The sequence below is a fragment of the Panthera leo genome, chromosome D1, assembly GCF_018350215.1.
Source record: "Panthera leo isolate Ple1 chromosome D1, P.leo_Ple1_pat1.1, whole genome shotgun sequence".
NCBI lineage: Eukaryota > Metazoa > Chordata > Mammalia > Carnivora > Felidae > Panthera > Panthera leo.
Genome location: NC_056688.1, coordinates 48176335 through 48195328, shown reverse-complemented (window position 1 = coordinate 48195328; position 18994 = coordinate 48176335). Strand labels below are relative to the sequence as shown.

General features: G+C 37.7%; 1 protein-coding gene across 3 annotated transcripts in view; it reads right to left on the bottom strand.

Moving 5' to 3' along the window:
• LOC122201112 (disks large homolog 2-like) overlaps positions 1-18994 on the bottom strand; it is a 1368059-nt gene that overhangs the window by 708174 nt on the left and 640891 nt on the right. For all 3 annotated transcript variants that reach the window (XM_042907026.1, XM_042907024.1, XM_042907025.1), the window contains one exon: positions 10580-10633. In XM_042907026.1, the coding sequence (XP_042762960.1) occupies positions 10580-10633 (54 nt within the window). The remainder of the gene's footprint in view (positions 1-10579; positions 10634-18994) is intronic.

The window sequence follows — 18994 nt, the reverse complement described above, 5'->3', positions numbered from 1 at the left end:
GCTGTTAAATTGACCACTATTTTTCTTTGGCTTTATTTATTTAACATATATTTCAGTGTATCTACTACATAGCCAGATACAAACAAGGTCCTACAGGTAAAGTGGTAAAAAATAAAAAAGATGTCTATAAATTCCCAAATATATGAGAAGATGATACTACTGGCAATGCCTACAGGATAAAGTCCAAATCCCATATCAGCCAAACAAGGCCTTCATAGTCAGACTGAACCATACCTTACCAACCTCACATTCTGTTACTGCTGTGCTCCAGCTTCACAGAATGCAGTGTATATGAGTTTCCAGGCCTCTGACATTTGCACATATTGTTTCCTTTTCCTGGAATGCCTTTTCCCTTCTCTGCCTAAAAACATCTTACTTTTTCTTTAACAGCCAGCTAAAATTATACTTTTCTTTGACTTCCTCAAGGGGGATGGTTCTTTATACCATATTCCCTTAAAACAATTTCTTCACATCTTCATTTACTTTTCATTAGGCCAGCCAACCAATCTAGCCAAAATGTGCCAGGTTATGGAGGTAAGAAAATGGCCAAAATAGAGCAATTTTTCCCTGTGCTTTTGGAGTTTACAACCTAGAAAGAAATATCGAGCATTGAACGGTTACAATGCAGTATGACAACTTCTTTGGAAGGGAGGAGTGTCAAGTGGAAGCACACAACAGAAGCATCAGAACTAACCTCAGCTTCCAAGAAGAAGCATTATTTAAACTGAATCCTTCAGAATGCAAAGGAGTCAGGTAGGCAGAGAATGGCAAGACATGAACCAGAATGAAGCACTGTCCACTAGACTCCATTAGACTGTGATGCTTTTTAAGAAGCATCCCAAGTGATTTAACACCACCACCACCACCAAGATTAAATGCTGGCTCAGGTTAATACTAAACGTGTTACTACTGTACTTTACTGAATCCCTATACTTATATTTTGTCTTTCCTCTACATAGTATTTCCTATCCCATCTTTTACCCCCACTTCAGTCCATTATCCAGAAACTTCCTGGAATCCCACTAGCATCTCTCAAACTTCAGTGTGCATAAGATTCACTGGTATGCTTGTGAAAACATAGACTTTTTGAGGCCCTCTCCCCAAGAGATTTTGATTCTATAGATCTTAGGGTAGAGCTGGAGATTCTGTAATTCTAATAACCTGCTTGGTAAGATCTGATGCTACCAGTTCACAGACCACATCTTGAATAACAGTTCTGTAGGAAATTATACAAATATTTCTCAGAATTATTTCCCCTTGTTCCTAAACCTGCTATGCCAGGCTGAGCTCCTTGGAACTAAAGTGGAATTTATGCTTGGGTATATGGGTCATGTGCTTTCAGAGGGACCATTCCTAGAAAGAAGGACCTGTGTGGTGATTCTCACCCAGCAATCACGTTCTCCACCTGGATGACTGTTATATTTTCTCATTTCCTCCTGCTCTCCAACAACTATTATGTTTTCTCACTATCGTCTTCCATACCAGCCTGTGTAGATAGAGGTTTCCCAGTGGACAAGGAGACACCAGTAGGGCTGCCAGCAAACTGCATTCTCTAAGGGCAGCCCAGGGAAAAAGGATGGAAGTAGCTTCGTGAATGAGTAAATAGGTCAGGTCTTCTACTCATTTCATGATTTTAGAAGATTCATTTAAGTCTAAATAAGGGCTTTATAATTTCACAAAAGGAAAATGATGGGAGAATTGCTGAATTTTTAAGAAGGCTTTCAGCAATTGCTTCCACTTGCCTCAACGTGCATCATGTATGAGAGTCTGGAGAGTTAATATGCTTTTAAGAGCCATGAGGACAGGGACCCCATGAACATACTCCACAATTCCCTGCAAGAATGATAACTTTTTAGAAAATTTGAAAATACTTAACTCTAAAATGGAGGAAATGAAACCAACTGACAAAAGCTGAAAGGATCATTTTGATAATTAATTAGATAATACACATAAAGCACCTAGAATACAGTGGTTCCTTGATAAACATTAGTTCACCCCTTCTATTTATGTTTTATTATTTATTATTTAGAACAGCTTTGTTCCATAGAAGTCTGAAATGATGGACACATTCTATAACTGCACTGTTGAATACGTTACCCACTAACCACAATGGCTACGAACACTTGAAAGGTAGCTAGTACAACTGAGAAATTGACTTTTTGATTTTATAGTATTTTAATTACATTTAAATAATGGCACAAGGCTTGTAGCTGTTGTCTTGGAAAACACAGGTTTAGTAGCAAGTACAACATAGTAGTTTGTAATTAGTCCTGTAGATTTGTTGAACTGAATTGACTTGATCCTTTATCATACAGGTAGGAATGTTTAAGGTGAAGAGTGAAAAGGGCAGCTCTCCCAAGACAGGCCAAAAGCTGCAGTTAAAGAGCAAAGGCAGTAGGATCCAAGCCAAAAAAAAGTTTCGGTCATATTGACCAATGCTTTTCAAACTTTAATATGCATACAAATCACTGAGGTTCTTATTAAAAACACAGATTCTGATTTAATAGAACTTGAATGGGACCCTAGATTCTATGCTTACAAGGTCCCAGGTAATGAGTGTTGCTAGTCAATGAGTCCCTTTCAAGAAGCAAACATCCAGATATAGTTAGGGTGATGGACCAGCATAACTGCTATTGGATCTACCTCTGAACAAACTATGGTGTCTGCATTCTAGGAATGCAAATTACAGGGATGCTCTATTTTATTAAAGGCACACTATCCCTCTCAATCTCATGATGAACATTATTAAGCACCTTCTATATACTAGGAAGAGTACTCATAACACCCCCTAAAGGGCATATATTATTACTCCCATTTACAAATAATACAACAGCGGTTTAGGCAGAGAATTTGACTTAATCAAAACTCACGCAAGCGCCTTCAGAGGTGGGATCATAACCCAAGTTGCTCCTGAATCTAAATCCTAGCCTTTCTCTTTATACAATCTTGTTATTCAAAGTGTGTACAAATGGACATCATCCTCACTGGGAGGCTTATTAGCAATGCAGACTCTCAGGCCTCATCCCAGGTCTGCTCAATAAGAATCTGCATTTTAAGATCTCCAGGTTATTTTTATTACGCACATCAATATTTGAAAAGCACTATTATGTTCCATCTCTACCTTTATAGATCAAAGTAACAAGTGCAACAGTAGGGGATCTGTTGATTATGGCAGCTGAGAAATGGATTTAGACTGGCTAGATTTGACTGTGACTCTAAAATAAGTATTTTTATAAGAAATTTATATTACTACTGTTATTTTTTATTTTTATTTTTGGGAAAGCATAAGCAGGGGAGGGACAGAGAATCCAAAAAGGGCTCTGACAAGCTGACAGCAGCAAGTCTGATGTGGGTCTCAAACTCACAAACCGCAAGATCAAGACCTGAGCCCAAGTTGGATGCTCAACCACTGAGACACCCAGGTGCCCTTAGAATGAATATTGAGTTTTGCTTCTCTTGCTAAATTCTTATTGTCTCATGGACACAGTTTAAGTCAAAATTAAGCTATTTTCTGGTAGGTAAGGATTTTCTAGTTTTTTTTTTTTTAGTTTGTAGATAATACTACATTCTCAACATATAAAAACATTGACAATTTTAGTAGTGTTCAAGGGGGAAAAAACAAAAAAAGAAACAAATGTGTTTGCTGAAAGATAAATGTACTAAAATCAGCAAAGTTTTTGAAAATAACATTATTAATCACTACCATGATGGTTCAAAGAAACAAGCAAAATTCTGCTTCCTCTGCCTTCATGGTTAATTCTGGAAAACTATCCAATTAAAAGTGAATAGCAGCCTGAATCACAAGGGTCTGTTACTGTACAAAGTGACTCAGAGGAATTCACTGTCCTGCTCTGTGACCAAGTGCTTGGTCATTCCCCTTCTGCAAATATAGCAACTTCCTCCTCTGAGAGCTCTTACCCTAAGCTTCCTGCTGCTGGAATCAATCAGAAATGCCATTTAAACCTTGCTTAAAAACTTCTCTTAGTTTCAAGCCCATTCTTTGGCTCCTTGAATGAATCTCACTGCTAATTTGATTGTTTCTCTCCATCTCTGAACCCATGTCAACCTTTATCTTCTCTCATCCTCCACTCTTCTCAACACTCTTTACTACACTGTACTTTTCCTTGGGCCATTTTATTCCCTTGAAACAACTTTCTGGTCCTTTGTCCCAGAAGCATAGCTGTGTCTTCATGCAATGACCTTTCACACTTAAAGTTCTCTACAAAAATCTCACTGATAATACTGTAAGGATATTACGATTGCTTTCAAATAACCTTTACATAAATGATCTTGGAGGTCAAATACTGTGGGTGTACTGATGAGAGAGCATAAGGCAAGCTGATACCCCACAAACCCCGTACCCTCTCCAGGTGAGATATCTGTGACATTCCTTAGGCACTCCTGGCTGCCAAAGAACAAGGGGAAGGGGAAAACAAATGGTTAGCTGATAGAGATCCCAGTCACAGTCATGCAGGAGACGTGTCTCTATCAGTTTACAAATGTCTTAGTAAATTACAAGAAAAAGATGATCTTATCAATAGCCTAGCCTCCAGAAACCTATAGACCCAACTCAGTTTCATGGAGCCCTAACACCACCCTCCCCTCCATGATGATGTAGGGAACAAAGGCAAGATGAAAATATAAATAAAATTAAACTTCCTTTTTTAATATACATTTTTCTTTTTATTTTTTTTAATGTTTCTTTATTTTTGAGGGGGAGAGAGAGCAAGCAAGTGAGTGACCAGAGAGAGAGGGAAATGGAGGGTCTGAAGTGGGCTCCACTCTGACAGCACACAGCCTGAAGCGGGGCTTTAACTCAAGAACTGGAAGATCATAACCTGAGCTGAAGTCCAATGCTTAACCGACTGAGCCACCCAGGGGCCCTAACATTAAATTTCTTTAGAACCTATAGCTCATTGACAAATATTTGAGATAGGGACAGTAAAACATTCCTCCAATAAACTTCTGTCTTGTCTTACTGTTAATGCCTTACTGGAGGGAAAACCGCCTTAGCTTGACAATAGCAGACTCTGGTTTCCTCTGAGTCCTCTTTAGCATATGAAAGTCCTTTATGGAAACTTTCCTTTTTGCCTGTACCTCCCTCAACTGCAAGGTGTATAATCAGTTGCTTCTCACAATTCTAGGCAGCTCTTTCTGCCCATGGGTCCTGTCCCCTTGGTTTAATAAAATCACTGTTTTGCACCAAAGAAGTCTCAAGAATTCTTACTTACCCATTGGCTCTGGACCCTACCACTCCAAACTGCATCAATACTATTAAGGACCTTCTCATATTTTTTTGTAACTTAATCCCTCTTTCTTCTTTTCTCTCCTCTACTTCTCTTACTCCTTCAATTTCTTGGGATGTTTTCCAAGCCACAGTCCTGGAACTTCTGGAACAAATCCCTTGTCTCTATTATTATTTCTACCTCTGGAAACAAAGTTTCAGACAACAAAGTGTCTCAAAGAAAACTAAGGTCATTGCACTGTCAATACTTGATAGATGTTTCTTTTATTTCTCTATAGTTTCCATTAAACATCCTTAATAATCTAGATACTCACTTACCATATCAGTTGAACCAGTGTCCTTTGACACTGTAATTATTTATTGCCACTGACCTATTAATATATTTTTAAAAAACTTTTAACAGTTATTTTTGAGAGACAGAGAGAGACAAAGCACAAGCAGGTGAGGGGCAGAGAGAGAGGGAGATTCAGCAGGCTCTAGGCTCTGAGCTCTACTCGAGGCTTGAACCCATAAACTGTGAGATCATGACCTGAGTTGAAGTCAGATGCTTAACCAGCTGAGCCACCCAGGAGCCCTGACCTACCAATATTTTAAAAGTGTAAGTTTCTTTCTTTTGTACCCATTTTTCTTATAAAGGGCATTTACAAATTCTTAGCCCTTTTATTTAAGACTTTGGTATAGTAAGCTAGTTTGTTGTTTAGCAAATATTCACTCCTTCTTCTACTTTGAGCTTGGCAATATGACTTGCTTTGGCCAGTGGGGTGTTAGTAGATGTCATGTGAACATAGCCTTCAACTGTGTTTGTGTCCTGGGCTTTCCTCTTGTGTTTTGGCCATTACAATTAAAATAACATACTCTGGGTAGTACTGTCCCACTCCCTGGGCCTCAGAATCAAACACTTGAAGCCAACCTGGTAATCTACAGTCTACAGCAGTTGGCCCAACCAACCAGCAAACACTTACGGGAAGAATAAATGCTTATTGTTATATGCCACTGATCATGTGGTTATTGGTTGCACACCAAAAACTGTTATGTAGAGTGAAAATAAATGACAGACCAAGCTCTACCATTTACTAGTTGAGCTAGAATGTCTGTATCTGTAAAATGAGAGGTTTGCATTCATTGGACCCTAAGTTACTTAACAACATTTAAAACTCATGATTCTTGAGTATACTATTTATTACAGTATATTTCCAGAAAACAAGTCAAAATACAACCAGTATATAATGAACTCTAGAGAAGGATGGATAAAAAGGAATCCTAGAATTTCTCTGATTAATTTTATTTTTTTTAAAGCAGAAAGAATGGGGTTTCGTTGGATGGTGTTCAATATACGACTCTGGTCAGCTACAAAAGCCAAAAGTATGTCCGGAGAGGAGGCTTCCGGACTGACTTCCTTGTCAGTTGGTTGCAGAGTAGAGGGTAACATGGTATCTTTTCACTAAGTCAGCCTTCAGGGATGTAGACTTACATATCATATGCAGGCTCTACTCACTGTGAACTCTCTAAGAACACAGTATATTCATCAACTGCCATAAGACAATATTTAACAAATAATGGAGAAGAATAACATGATTGCGTAAAAAATGTAAACTACAGAGTGCTGAAATGGCAATTTGCTTTTTCTCTTTGCTTTTCCTTGAGGGATTTTAACCTTCATATAGGGGATTCCTGCTTTGCAGGAAAGGTGGGGTTATACCATATGTAACATCATACCCAACCTTAAAATATCATGACATCATGAAAGAACGAGATTATTTGAAGCATTTGTATGTAAGAACCTCAGTGATTCCCCCCCATTTGTTAATGGTAGATACTTTAAGAGCTCTAAAAACCCCTAACTTCCTGCCTAAAAAAAGGCAGAAATCTCTTTAAATATTTTTTGTGCCTTATTAGATACTTAATTTAAAAATTTCCTTTGACCACAGATTTCCTCTAGTTATTCAATTGCTGTTTATACGCATGCCAAGGAATTGTTTCCACAAGGACAACATATTTCTAAAATCAAACTTGCTCACTGGCAAAATTAATATTTACTTGTAATGAAATTATTTGTGAGAAGGACAATAATACACATTAAAATTTGTCATTTAAGTAATATTTTTGAAGAAGGAAATGCTCTTATGCAATATGACTGAAATGCTCTGGGGAGCTCTGAGATTGTTTTTTCATTAAATAGATCTGAAATTATGTGAACAACTAGAACATGAGAAAGGAAAGAGGAAAACAAAGTTTAGAACACTAGGGAGCGAGAAAATAGACTGCGAACGGAACAGCGATTTGTTCAAGGTTACCCAGTGAATCAGGAACAAAGAGGAAGGTTGGACTTATGCCAAAAGCTAAAGTATATCTACATTAATGGCTATGCGCTAAATCTGCATTTTCAATAGATGATGTACTCATGTTTATATGGGGGAAGATAGTCATATTTACCATCCTCTCAGGGCCTAGCATGTGTTACTACATAAGTTTTTATTATTTACATAAAATGATAAATAAACACTTAGAAGCCAGAAGTTAACAAAGCATGATTTCATGGTTCCTGGGAGGCTCAGTCAGTTAAGTGTCCCACTCTTGATTTCAACTCAGGTTATGATCTCATGGTTTGTGAGATCAAGCCCCAAGTCTGGCTCAGTGCTGACAGTGTGGAGCCTGCTTGAGATTGTCTATCTCTCTCTCTCTCTCTCTCTCTGGCCCTCCCCTACTCTCTCTTTCTTTCTCTTTCTCAATATAAATAAATGAACTTTAAAAAAAAAAGCATTATTTCGCATACATAATTTCATTTCGTCCCCACAATCACCTCTGAGGTAGGTATTATAATTCCTGTCTTAAAGATAAATTTAGATCCAGAAAAATTAAATGACTTGCTGAACAACACATTGTCACGAAACACATTGGGATATTTTCACCACAGCAAACGGGTCAGCAACCCTCTCTAAAGATACTACTTAAGGAAGCTCAAAGAGGTTTTGCATTAAGTACAAAAAAGTTGAAGGTTAAAAAAAAAAGAGCCTTTGAAGAACTCAAATTTGTATACAAAGTTGATATTTAGGGAATAGAAAGCAATTTGATTAATTTGTTATATGTAGCTGATTTTACTAGCTAATTAGCTGTGATATCAGTCAAGTAGGTCTGCATAAAATCTTTAAATTCTGTCGATAAATTATTTGTACATGAGGGCATCTGGCCATTCAGGCATGAGAATCCTAAGAGACGGCTTTGAAATAATACAGATCTACCAAAGAAAGCAGTCCTACTTACAAAATCAAGTCTCTGTGCTCCATGTCTACTTCAAAGCACTGTTCATCTGCCTTGCCTATGAATATAGCAAAGAATTTTTCTAGAGTAAAAACACAGAATTCCTTAAAATATACATGAATCTCTGTCCCAAAGCTATTGGGGCCTCTGTGACGAGTTGTCTTCCACCCAAATCCACGTGTAGCAGAGGAGAAAGCAAAGTTTTTCCCAAGCGGAGAGAAAACAAGTGAGAAAAGGTGGGAATATAAGAGGTTGTATGATAAGAGTTAAGTGAGATCTCGAACTCCTTACCCAGTCTATCTACATTCCTTCTTGGCTCTGCTCCTAACTGTGCAACCTTCAAAAAGTTACTTAATCTCTTTATGATTCAGTTTTTGGATCTGTAATATAAAGAAAGTAATAGAACCTATCTTACAGGGTTGTTTTAAGGATTGAGTTAATATTTGTTAAGTACTTAGTGTCAGGTATACAGTAATACTAATATAAATATTTGATTAGTGAAGGAAGATGGGGAGAGTGAGAGAATAGTGGACACTATGTGTCTTTAATGTATTACTTTGCTTCCTACTAACAGGATCCTTGTCTTTCCAGAACTGGGGCTACTGATTCCTACCAGTAAGCTTTTAACCCCATTTCTTGTCTGACCCCAAATGACTCTTGTTCAGAAAGATTTAGGAAGCCCTAGCTCAGTAGTTCAGGTGAGTCAGCACTAAGTCAAGCTTGTTGTTATTCTTATCCTGACCCTGTGTCCCAGTTTCAGTCACTTGTCCCTGTAATCAAGTCCCAACCTTGTATTCCAATTCTAGCATTATGCTCCCCTGTGGCGGAGTCCTGGCTTGGAGGATCAGCTCAGGATCTCCAGTTCCTTTGAGGCAGAAGCCACCCAAAGGGTAGCCTCTTGACTACTGGCACACAGTGCATGAACTTTGGAAAATCAGTTGTCTATATTTAAAAATTCCAAACCTTTACATAAAAATTCAAATTTCCAACTTCTCTAGAAAAGTTAGATGATTTGGTAACACTTGGTCCCCATCTCTTTTTGGTACCAATCCACTGGAGCCAAGTGGCAGCTGCCCCCTTTGGAACACCATGTACTCTCGATTCCCTGCTGTCCCCATGCCTTTTCCTTCATTTATTTCTGGGAGTTACTTTGTCTTTGTAGGCATTTAAGGTTGGGTCTAAGAGTTAGAATAGCGATACTTACCAAGCATTTACATTGTGCCAGGTAATTTTTCAAGTGCTTCATGAGTTTTATTCATTTAATCAAAGACCAGGCATCTGTTCTTATCCAACCTCCCTGCAGTCCTTCTCCTTGCTTCAAATCCTCTGTCTGTACACACACCTGTGTTTGTCCCATCTTCCCCAATCACTACTGTCTATCCATTAGCTAGGGTCACACATAAAGCCTTGTCACACTTCCAAAATGTCAACTGCTCACCCACACTGTGGCCTGCTGCCACCCTCCAATCTCCCCTGCTGAGTCAAACTTTGTTGTTCAAGAATTTTGTCCATTATAGTGGTTGTACTTAATCCCAGGCTTTACCCATTTGTCTGATTCTAGTATCTATCTCATGCTCCAGGCTTTCATAAAACCATGCCTTTCATTATACATAGAAAGACTACACCCTTAAAAAATGTGTTCCAACTCTTGTTAGAAACCCAGCAAAATCCATCTAATATTTGATAGCTTACTTATGTTGTATGTGCTACCACAGAAATTTGATTTGATTATTCCTGTACTAAGAAACCCAAAGAAGTTTATCCATCTCTTCTATAAGCAATTCAGTATCTTTTCAGGGAACCACCCAGGAAACTAACAGTTTTTTTTAATACAATGGGCTTTTTTTTCCTTATGATAGGCCCTTATGTTTTGCAAAACAATGAATGAAAGAGAAAACTATTTGCATAACTAAGCTGAGATTTAGCAAATATCAAAACAGAACTCACAAAACTCTTTCTACACATTTCATAAGATTATCTGGACTGGGTAGAATTGAATATGTATTGAATTTTAAATTTAGCTCATTATAATCTAACATAATTTTTAAAGAAAGTCTTAATAAAAATGTTACTTACATAAGGAATCGTGTCCAAAGTATCTGTGTTGACAATTATAGGAGCAGGGCTGGCCTAAAAAAGAGACACAAGAAAAAAAAAATTAAATGACAGGTAGTCTATTCTGAGATAGGATCTGTTAAACTTATTTAACAGAGTTCAACAGTATTTCTTGAGAACCTGTAAAGGCACTATGTCAGGGTTTCAAGGGATAAATGAAATGTCTTAGAATTCCCTGAAACCACCTTCCTTCAAGTATTTGCTATATTGACTACATAATGAAATGAAGTAAGCAGTTAAATTTGTACTCATTTTCTCTTTAATTCTACCCAACAGTAGGAGGTGAGGATTTGAGCTGTATATGAGGTAAGAATTTCTAATAAATTGGGTGAGTAAAAATGTATAGCATTTCTTTATAAAATGGCTATACAAAATAAATTTAATTTCTCTCTCATGGAAGCAAAATTTAACGTAAAGCAATATTTGTAACCCTCCTCTTTAAACTGCCTTTTGAGAATATGTTGAAATAGAAAGATTCACTTATTGACATCTTATATGTATATTTACCTATTATATATTCTGTACCATATCTTTCATCATTTGTGCTTTTCTGATCATGTACCTTAGAAATCCTTAGCTAGAAAATTACAAATTAGTCAAAGGTGGCATAAAATCATTATGAGTATGCTAAACTTCCTTTTTTTAAAAAAAATGTACAACCTGTAGTCATTCCCTTTAAAGCTGGGTAGGAATCTGTGTAACACTGATACAGAAGTGCTACAAGCCAAGTCATTAGAAAATGAGAGATTGCAATCTCTATTTGCATCAACCAATCTGACTTCATGAATATTGAGTAGATCTATCTTTATTTTCTAGTTTCTAGAATTTTCATAGCATCTTTTCCTTCATCCCCTGCAGGATCTTTAATCTCCTTCCCAAATTGCAGATTTCATTTAGATAGAAAAAATACTCTCATCATGGTAAATCCAGAGCTGTCCTATAAGACATGGTAGTCTTGGCAAGTGCTCAACTTTTGGGACATTTCATTAGCTGTGCCCTCTGGAGTTAACAGAGTTAACAGCTTTTAAATGTCAATCTGTTAATCAAATGATTAAAAAAAGGCAATCCAGCAGATTTTACAAAACACAATTCCATGTTTTAACATAACACACCAGGCATTGAAAACATGACCCTGGTCTATATGTGTCCATAGTGAGCCAACTAGATGTTCACAGTTTATTCATTAACTCCTAATAGCAAGTACCTTTAGGGTGAATAGGGGCTTTGGAGAAAGACAGTTTTCACAGCATCCCAACAAAACAAACAAACAAACAGGCCCTAAACACCTGCATACAAAAAGGCAGTGCTTATTAAGAGGCATGTGGTGGTGTAGGGAGAAGAACAAGAGGTTTGGAGTTAGAGAACCTGGGCTCAAGTTTGGTTTAGCAACTTTCTGATTATACGTTTTGGGGCTGAGCAACTTTCTGATGGTGAGATCTGGAGGCAATTACACTAACTCCCTTTGTCTCATTTTCTTTCTCTGTAGAATGGGAATAGAAATAATCATCTTCTAAAAGAGTCATTTGAAGAATAAGTGAGATGATATATTTGAATGTGCTTTGTAAACTTACATTTCAGAATCAATATTACATATTATTATTAGCATCCCTAAAGACAGACCACTGTAAGAATATATTATTGACTGGTTTGTGAATTGTTTACACCCCAGAGATTTCAAAGCCATGATAGTGGCTACAATCACACTAAAGAAAACTAAAGATTAGACCATGTGACTTACTATTTATTAAATATATATTACTTGCCCAGGTATAAGAAAATGCACATATATCCTCATTTAATCTCCACAAAACCATAGTGATAAAGCATTATTATCACTATCCACATATTATAGATGAGAAAATGGAGGCTCAGGGAAAATAAGAGCTGAGATTTAATACTGGCCTTCCTGACCTCAAAATCCATTTTTTTTTCCACACTAAGTTGCTCCATGATCTGAGTATCTAGGTGGCTCAGTTGCAAGAGTCCTGCAGTGATTGCAGATCTCGAGGTAGAGCAGCATAGAAGATTCTGGCAAACCAAAGACCACCCTGGAGGCAAGAGCTGCCTTAAGTCTTACATATCAGATATTGAAAGCAATCTGGTGATGCCTGAATGGTTACTGTTGTTGTCTTCCTCTTCTGTTTTTTAGTTTTTACTTCCTCTCTTCTATGCTTTCTAATTGGTTCCCAGGACTCTTCTAAAACATTTGTGCCTTGCCCCCTTGACCAGACTGAAAGCTTTCCAAGTATTACACCCAAGACTTATATTTAGTACAATTTGATCAATAAATATGTATTGGTTTGATTCAACCCATCTTACTTTTGTTTTTCCTCTTACAGATTATATTAACATGATCTAGGAATAAATTTTGTATGCAAACCCATTTCCTTTATGATGTCATTTATCCCTTTCATATGTTTATGCTGCTATTTTCCTTTTCATATACATAAATTCAGGTTTTCTAATCAGACTCTGTTTAAAAAATGACAAGGATTGAATATTTTCCTAGAATTCTTCACAGCACTTGGTTACACCAAAGGAGCTCAGCAACAACTTAGGAATTACTGGCTAAATGTTGATATAAAGTATAGGTGAGGGTATAAAGGAAAATAATAGCTCTTTGTAAGCTCGTAAACTCAGGAGAGCATTTCTAGGATAACTCCAAAATCCCATGTTACCAACAAAACTGTGACTACTTTTCCAGATTATCCACTGTCACTATCTTTCCTTAATCAGTCCCTATTGCTTAACTATCCAGCTTTTATGAAATATTGATTATTTCATAACTGTAAGCTGTAAAGGTTGTGAAGTATAATCTATGTTATGTGGAAAGCTCCTTATTGAGTAAAAAAGATTCAGAAGCCCCCATTAATGCCTGCATCTTTTAATGTCATTAAAAATGCATGAATGAACAAAATGTATAGATTGTTTGAATATACACATACAGCACATACATCTGACATTGACAAATCCCAGGCATGAATGCCAAGATGTCATGGTTGGCTGTTCTGTATCCCACTGCTGCTATATCTGGCTCTCTGAAGATCAGATCTCCCATTGCTTTGTTCCAGGACCCTCATGACCCTCCCCAGACTGTTTTCACAGAGCTTCTTGAAGGTACTCAATGATACACATCATCAGAGAATAAAAATCCCAAGTGGTGACAGAGTATAGTTGAATTCTAAGTATGGCCCATGAGTGTGCTTCTGTCACCAGTTGTGAATTTCAGATCTCCCCATGGCTCATCCTGGCTTCTGTTTCTTTTCTCGCTTTTGAAATCATGTGAGTCCATGCCTAGTTTGATCAGGTCTGGTTTTAGATTCTTAAAACCAGTTCCCTAGTTGCTTTGATGGTTCCCACTAAGCTTTATCTCCACAATTCTTACTGCCCTGCTGTACACATAGTCTCTTTAATTGGGTATTGGGTATTCTCTTTAATTGAACTCCTAAATCAAACTGGTGACTTAGCAGATTCCAGTGTCCAACTTCAATATGCTGATTTCCATTAAATGGAAAGAAATTTTTAACAAATATGAAAAAATCATTTTTTAATTTATTTTTATTATTTATTTATTTATTTTTACTTTTAGCAAGAGAGATAAATAAGCAGGGAGAGAGAATGAGAGAGAGAGAGAGAGAGAGACAGAGACAGAGACAGAGACAGAGACAGAGACAGAGAATCTTAAGCAGGTTCCATGCTCAGCACAGAGCTGGGTGTGGGGCTCGATCCCACAACCCTGGGATCATGACCTGAACAGAAATCAAGAGTCCGATGCTCAGCTGACTGAGCCACCAGGTGCCCCTGAAAAAAAATCTTTTAATGAGAAGTTTCAAGGCTTGTCTTTATATAAATATAGCCAAGGATTTTTGAAACTATAAAGGCTTAAGAAACCAATCTCTCTTAGGTGACCCAAACTATGAGATATACATGGTTTGCATTTTATATTACATTCTTTATATGTGGAGAAAGCTAGTTTACAGCAAGAAGGAAGTATAAAGTTAATTGTAGAAAAGCGAAAAGCAAACAGAGAGAATACTGAAAAATTGAAGTTGTTAGATCAAGTTATTCATGAATTCCTGCCACTTTCCTCTTTGAGCTCCATAGGATACCCAAATACCTTTACATTACATCAATAACTTTGTTCATCCCAGTAAAAGATAAACCACTGCTCTTTGCCACAAAGAAAACAGTGACATAGATTTACTAAAGATCTGCAATTGCCCCTGAGCATCATCACTACCTGAAATCTTATGGGACCATGACCAAGTCACAGCCAGATCTTCGGTGTATTAACACTGGGGTGGGTAAGAAGAAAGTCAAGCATTTATATAGCATTTATTTATATGATTAACTTATTTCATCTTCACATAACCCAATGAGTCAAGTACCATTATTCTCTATTCACAAGTGAGGAAGTAGAGTTTCAGTAATTTTCCCAAAGTCAGACATATGGTAAATATACCATCTTCAAACCTAGACAGTCTAGCTCAGAATCCATACTCTTGACAATTATACTCTACTGTCTCTCAGAACGGAATTGTAATTTACAAGAACTCTTTGGATTCTAACTACCGTTGCTTACTAACAGGTCAGAGGCCAGCTCAAAGCAAATTTAGATATATACACCTTGATCCTGGCTGGTGGCAGAGGCTTCCCCTCCTCACTCTGGCCCAGTTACAGGGGTCCAGATATATCATGTGAACAGGCCTGCAGGAGGCATGGCTTAGGAGAAGGTAGTAAGTGTCAGTCTAATGGCAGAATTCTAGCAAGCTGCTTGCCTTGTTTATCACTGCAAAGATTAAATGCTTTTGGGGGCTGCTCTCCCAGCCAATCTAGTGAAAACCAAAGATGATTTGAATGTTAACGTTAGTTTGGGAAGATATAGTCAGGCATAGCCAGGCTGACTAAGTCTGGATGTTTTAAGTAAGCTCCAAGGAAAATTTCTGGTAAATGACTGATTAAAGACATATTGATGGCTGTGTGAGAGAGAAACAAAATAAAAGAAACACACCCACTTTAGAATTACAAAACTTTACAGCTGGGACCTTAAGGATCATTTAATTCTATCCTTTCACTCTATAAATATGGAAATGGACACATGGCCTAGTGGCATGTCCCAGATCTCACAATTATTTAGTATGGAAACTAAAGACAGGGTAACAACAGCAATAACAAGAATAAACTGTTAAGCATTTATTAAATGCCTATTATGTTCCAGGGGCTGTGGTAAATACTTAAGATGCATCTATGTATTTACTTCTCAAAATGTTTTAAGGAAAACATCACTGTTCCCATTTATTTTTTAATTATTTTTTAAATGTTCATTTATTTTTGAAGCATCTTTTTTAATGTTTATTCATTTTTCAGAGATAGAGAGAGAGAGAGAAAGAAAGAAAAGAAAGAAAGAAAGAAAGAAAGAAAGAAAGAAAGAAAGAAAGAAAAGAAAGAAAGAAAGAGACGGTGTGAGTGGGGGAAGAACAGAGAGAGGGAGACACAGAATCCCAAGCAGGCTACAGGCTCTGAGCTGTCATCAGAGAGCCCAATGCCGGGTTCAAATTCATGAGCTGTGAGATCATGACCTGAGCCAAAGTTAGACACCTAATTGACTCAGCACCCCCAGGTACCCCATTAAATGTTCATTTATTTTTGAGAGAGAGAAAGAGAGGTGGGGGTAGAGAGAGAGGGAGATAACAGTCAGCATAGAGCTTGATGCAGGGCTCAGACCTGATCATGACCTGAGCCAAAGTCAGACACTGCTCAACCAGCTGAGCCACCCAGGATCCCCTCATTGTTCCCATTTAAAGGAAAGAAGGAGGGAAGGAAGGAAAAAAAGGGGGGGGGAGGAAGGAAGGAAGGAAGGAAGAAAGGCAGGCAAGCAGGCAGGCTCAAAGTGGCTAAGTCATCTGTCTAAGGCCTCAAACCTAAAAGGACTACAACCAGGTTTCAGACCCATGTCTTTATAGCCCCAGAACTCATGCTGATAACCACTAACATTTCCTGATCCCCTCTACTGAATTTTTCCAGGCTACATATTGAAAATTCAGTTATTTTCTGCCTTGTATGTTGCTAGTCACTCCTTCACTGTCTGAAGAGAAATTTCTCACTGTACTGACTCAGATTCAATTCCCCAATTCTCAGAGGGTTTCTAAGTCCCTTAATCTCTTTTAAACCCCCACTTAAAAAAAATGGGACAACGGTATTTTCCAGTTAACCTATTTCCCAAGAAGTTAGCTGAAGAAATAATGCATGTTAAGTGAAAAGAGAGGAACTCTATAGATGTAAGTTTATATTATTTATTAGTGTGGTTATTTTTTGCTTTCCTGAATTTTCTTCTCCTTTTCTATTTCCTTTCCACAAGACAAGCCAGGGGCATGCAGTTTAATCCAGTATAGCTCTGAGTCATCGCCAATAGTAGTACCAATAGTATCAGGTCTGTACTCTGGCTTGCCCTTACCCTCCAGTGACATACATACATATATATGTGTGTGTATGTGTGTGTGTACACACACACACACATACACACACACACACACACACACACACACACACACACACACACACACAAGTGAGGACACTGAGGCAATATCACGAGGGTGGGTAACTGAACAGTATGAGGGCCTGAGGTGTAGCTAGGCAAGGCTTAACTTGGAGGTTAATGACTATGGCAGGGTATCTCCAGGAGCAACCTTGGAGGAAGTAAAAAACCTTGGCCCCTCTGCCTAACACTTTACAAAATGCAGAGATGGCTACCTACCTAGCTTACCATCAGCCTAGCTCAGAATATTGGAAAAAAAAATGGCGGACTCATGTTTGGCCTGAATTCAGTTTAACTCTGCTTTCCTGAACTCTCTTAATAATAAAAATAATATTATCCTTACTTTACTGAAAACTGAGGCACAGAGATGTTAACTAACTTGCCCAAGGTCATTCAGCTGGTGATAGCAAGGCCAAGAATCAAATCTGAAAGTCCAGCTCCTATGTGGGTAATTCTTAACAACTTCAAAACATGTGCTTCTGTTCCCTGTTAAAATTTGATAAGTCTCCAGAACTCTGTTCTAGTTAACACAACTTCCCTCACTGATCCTTGAAAATTCACCATTAGTCTTTCATCCCTTTGGATTGAAGTGTTAACATGCCTGCTCCATCCTCCTTTAAAATACAAGGTAGTGTAATACTCTGCAGAAAACAGATGATATCCTAACGACCTCAGTTAAGCTGAGTTATGTGCTTCCAACTCTAGTACAGAAAAGCTGGGGTAGCCTGCAGAATGACACAGAGTGGAGATCTCAGAACCAAAGAGACTTTTCTTTATGTTTTCTTTAGAATTAAGTACACTTGGGATAAGAGATAAAACTTGCTTGAACTACTAATTATGAGGACTCTAAATTCCCATGCAGCAACCCAGCCACATATCTCTCATATCTCTTTGCACTTAGTATAAAAGGCAAAAATAAATGACTCACCAAAACTTCATATCATCACTGAAACTCAAATGGATAATTATATTATACTGGCCACTAATACCATGCTTTATCATTTATAGAGTATATTTATATACATTAGATCATTTAATTTCCACAGAAAGAAGGAAGGGAACTAACACTGACTGAGCAAATAACCATTGTGTGGCAGGCGAACATGATAAGCTTTTTATCTGTGTTTTCTTGTGTACTCCTCACAGAACCCAGAGGGACTGGTGGAATTTTCCTTTGTTTATAGTTAAGTAAACTGAGGTGTAGGGTGATTCACTGAAATTCCCAACATCAGACAGCTAGAGGGGAGCAAAGCTGGAATTCAAACCCAGGTCCTTTGACTCCAAATCTTTTGCTTTTGTACATTAGTCCATGATGCCACAAATCCCACGGGCTCACAGTGAGCATTTACAAAACTAACTGCTTTATTTATATAAATGCTCTCTGGAGATTGCATGAAAAATGGAGTCATTAGCTCAGATCTCAAATGTGGTTTAGTCAATGTGCCCCATGCCATATAACCATACATACTTAATTCACTGATTCACTCCATGTGGTGCTATTCCTGGAAAGATCCATGTGGATACCATCTGCTCCTTTTTGCTAAGCTACCAAAGAGCTATAGTCTTAGCAGCACAGTTATATTTTCAACACATAGATACCAGAATTCTAAGCAAGCTGTTAATCTGGTTCATCAGGCTAAGGTGGGGCTAATTTCTTCTGTAGCACATGGATCAAGGTCTTGCATACAGTAGGTGATCAATAAATGGATACTATTTACTCCCTTCCCTTTCCTTTCTTTCCATCAAGCCAAGATTCTCACTACTTCAAGCACACACCTTGCTTAGGTCTACCATAAGATACTGTTTACATTTCTTCCTTCTCTTATGTCATGAATCAATCA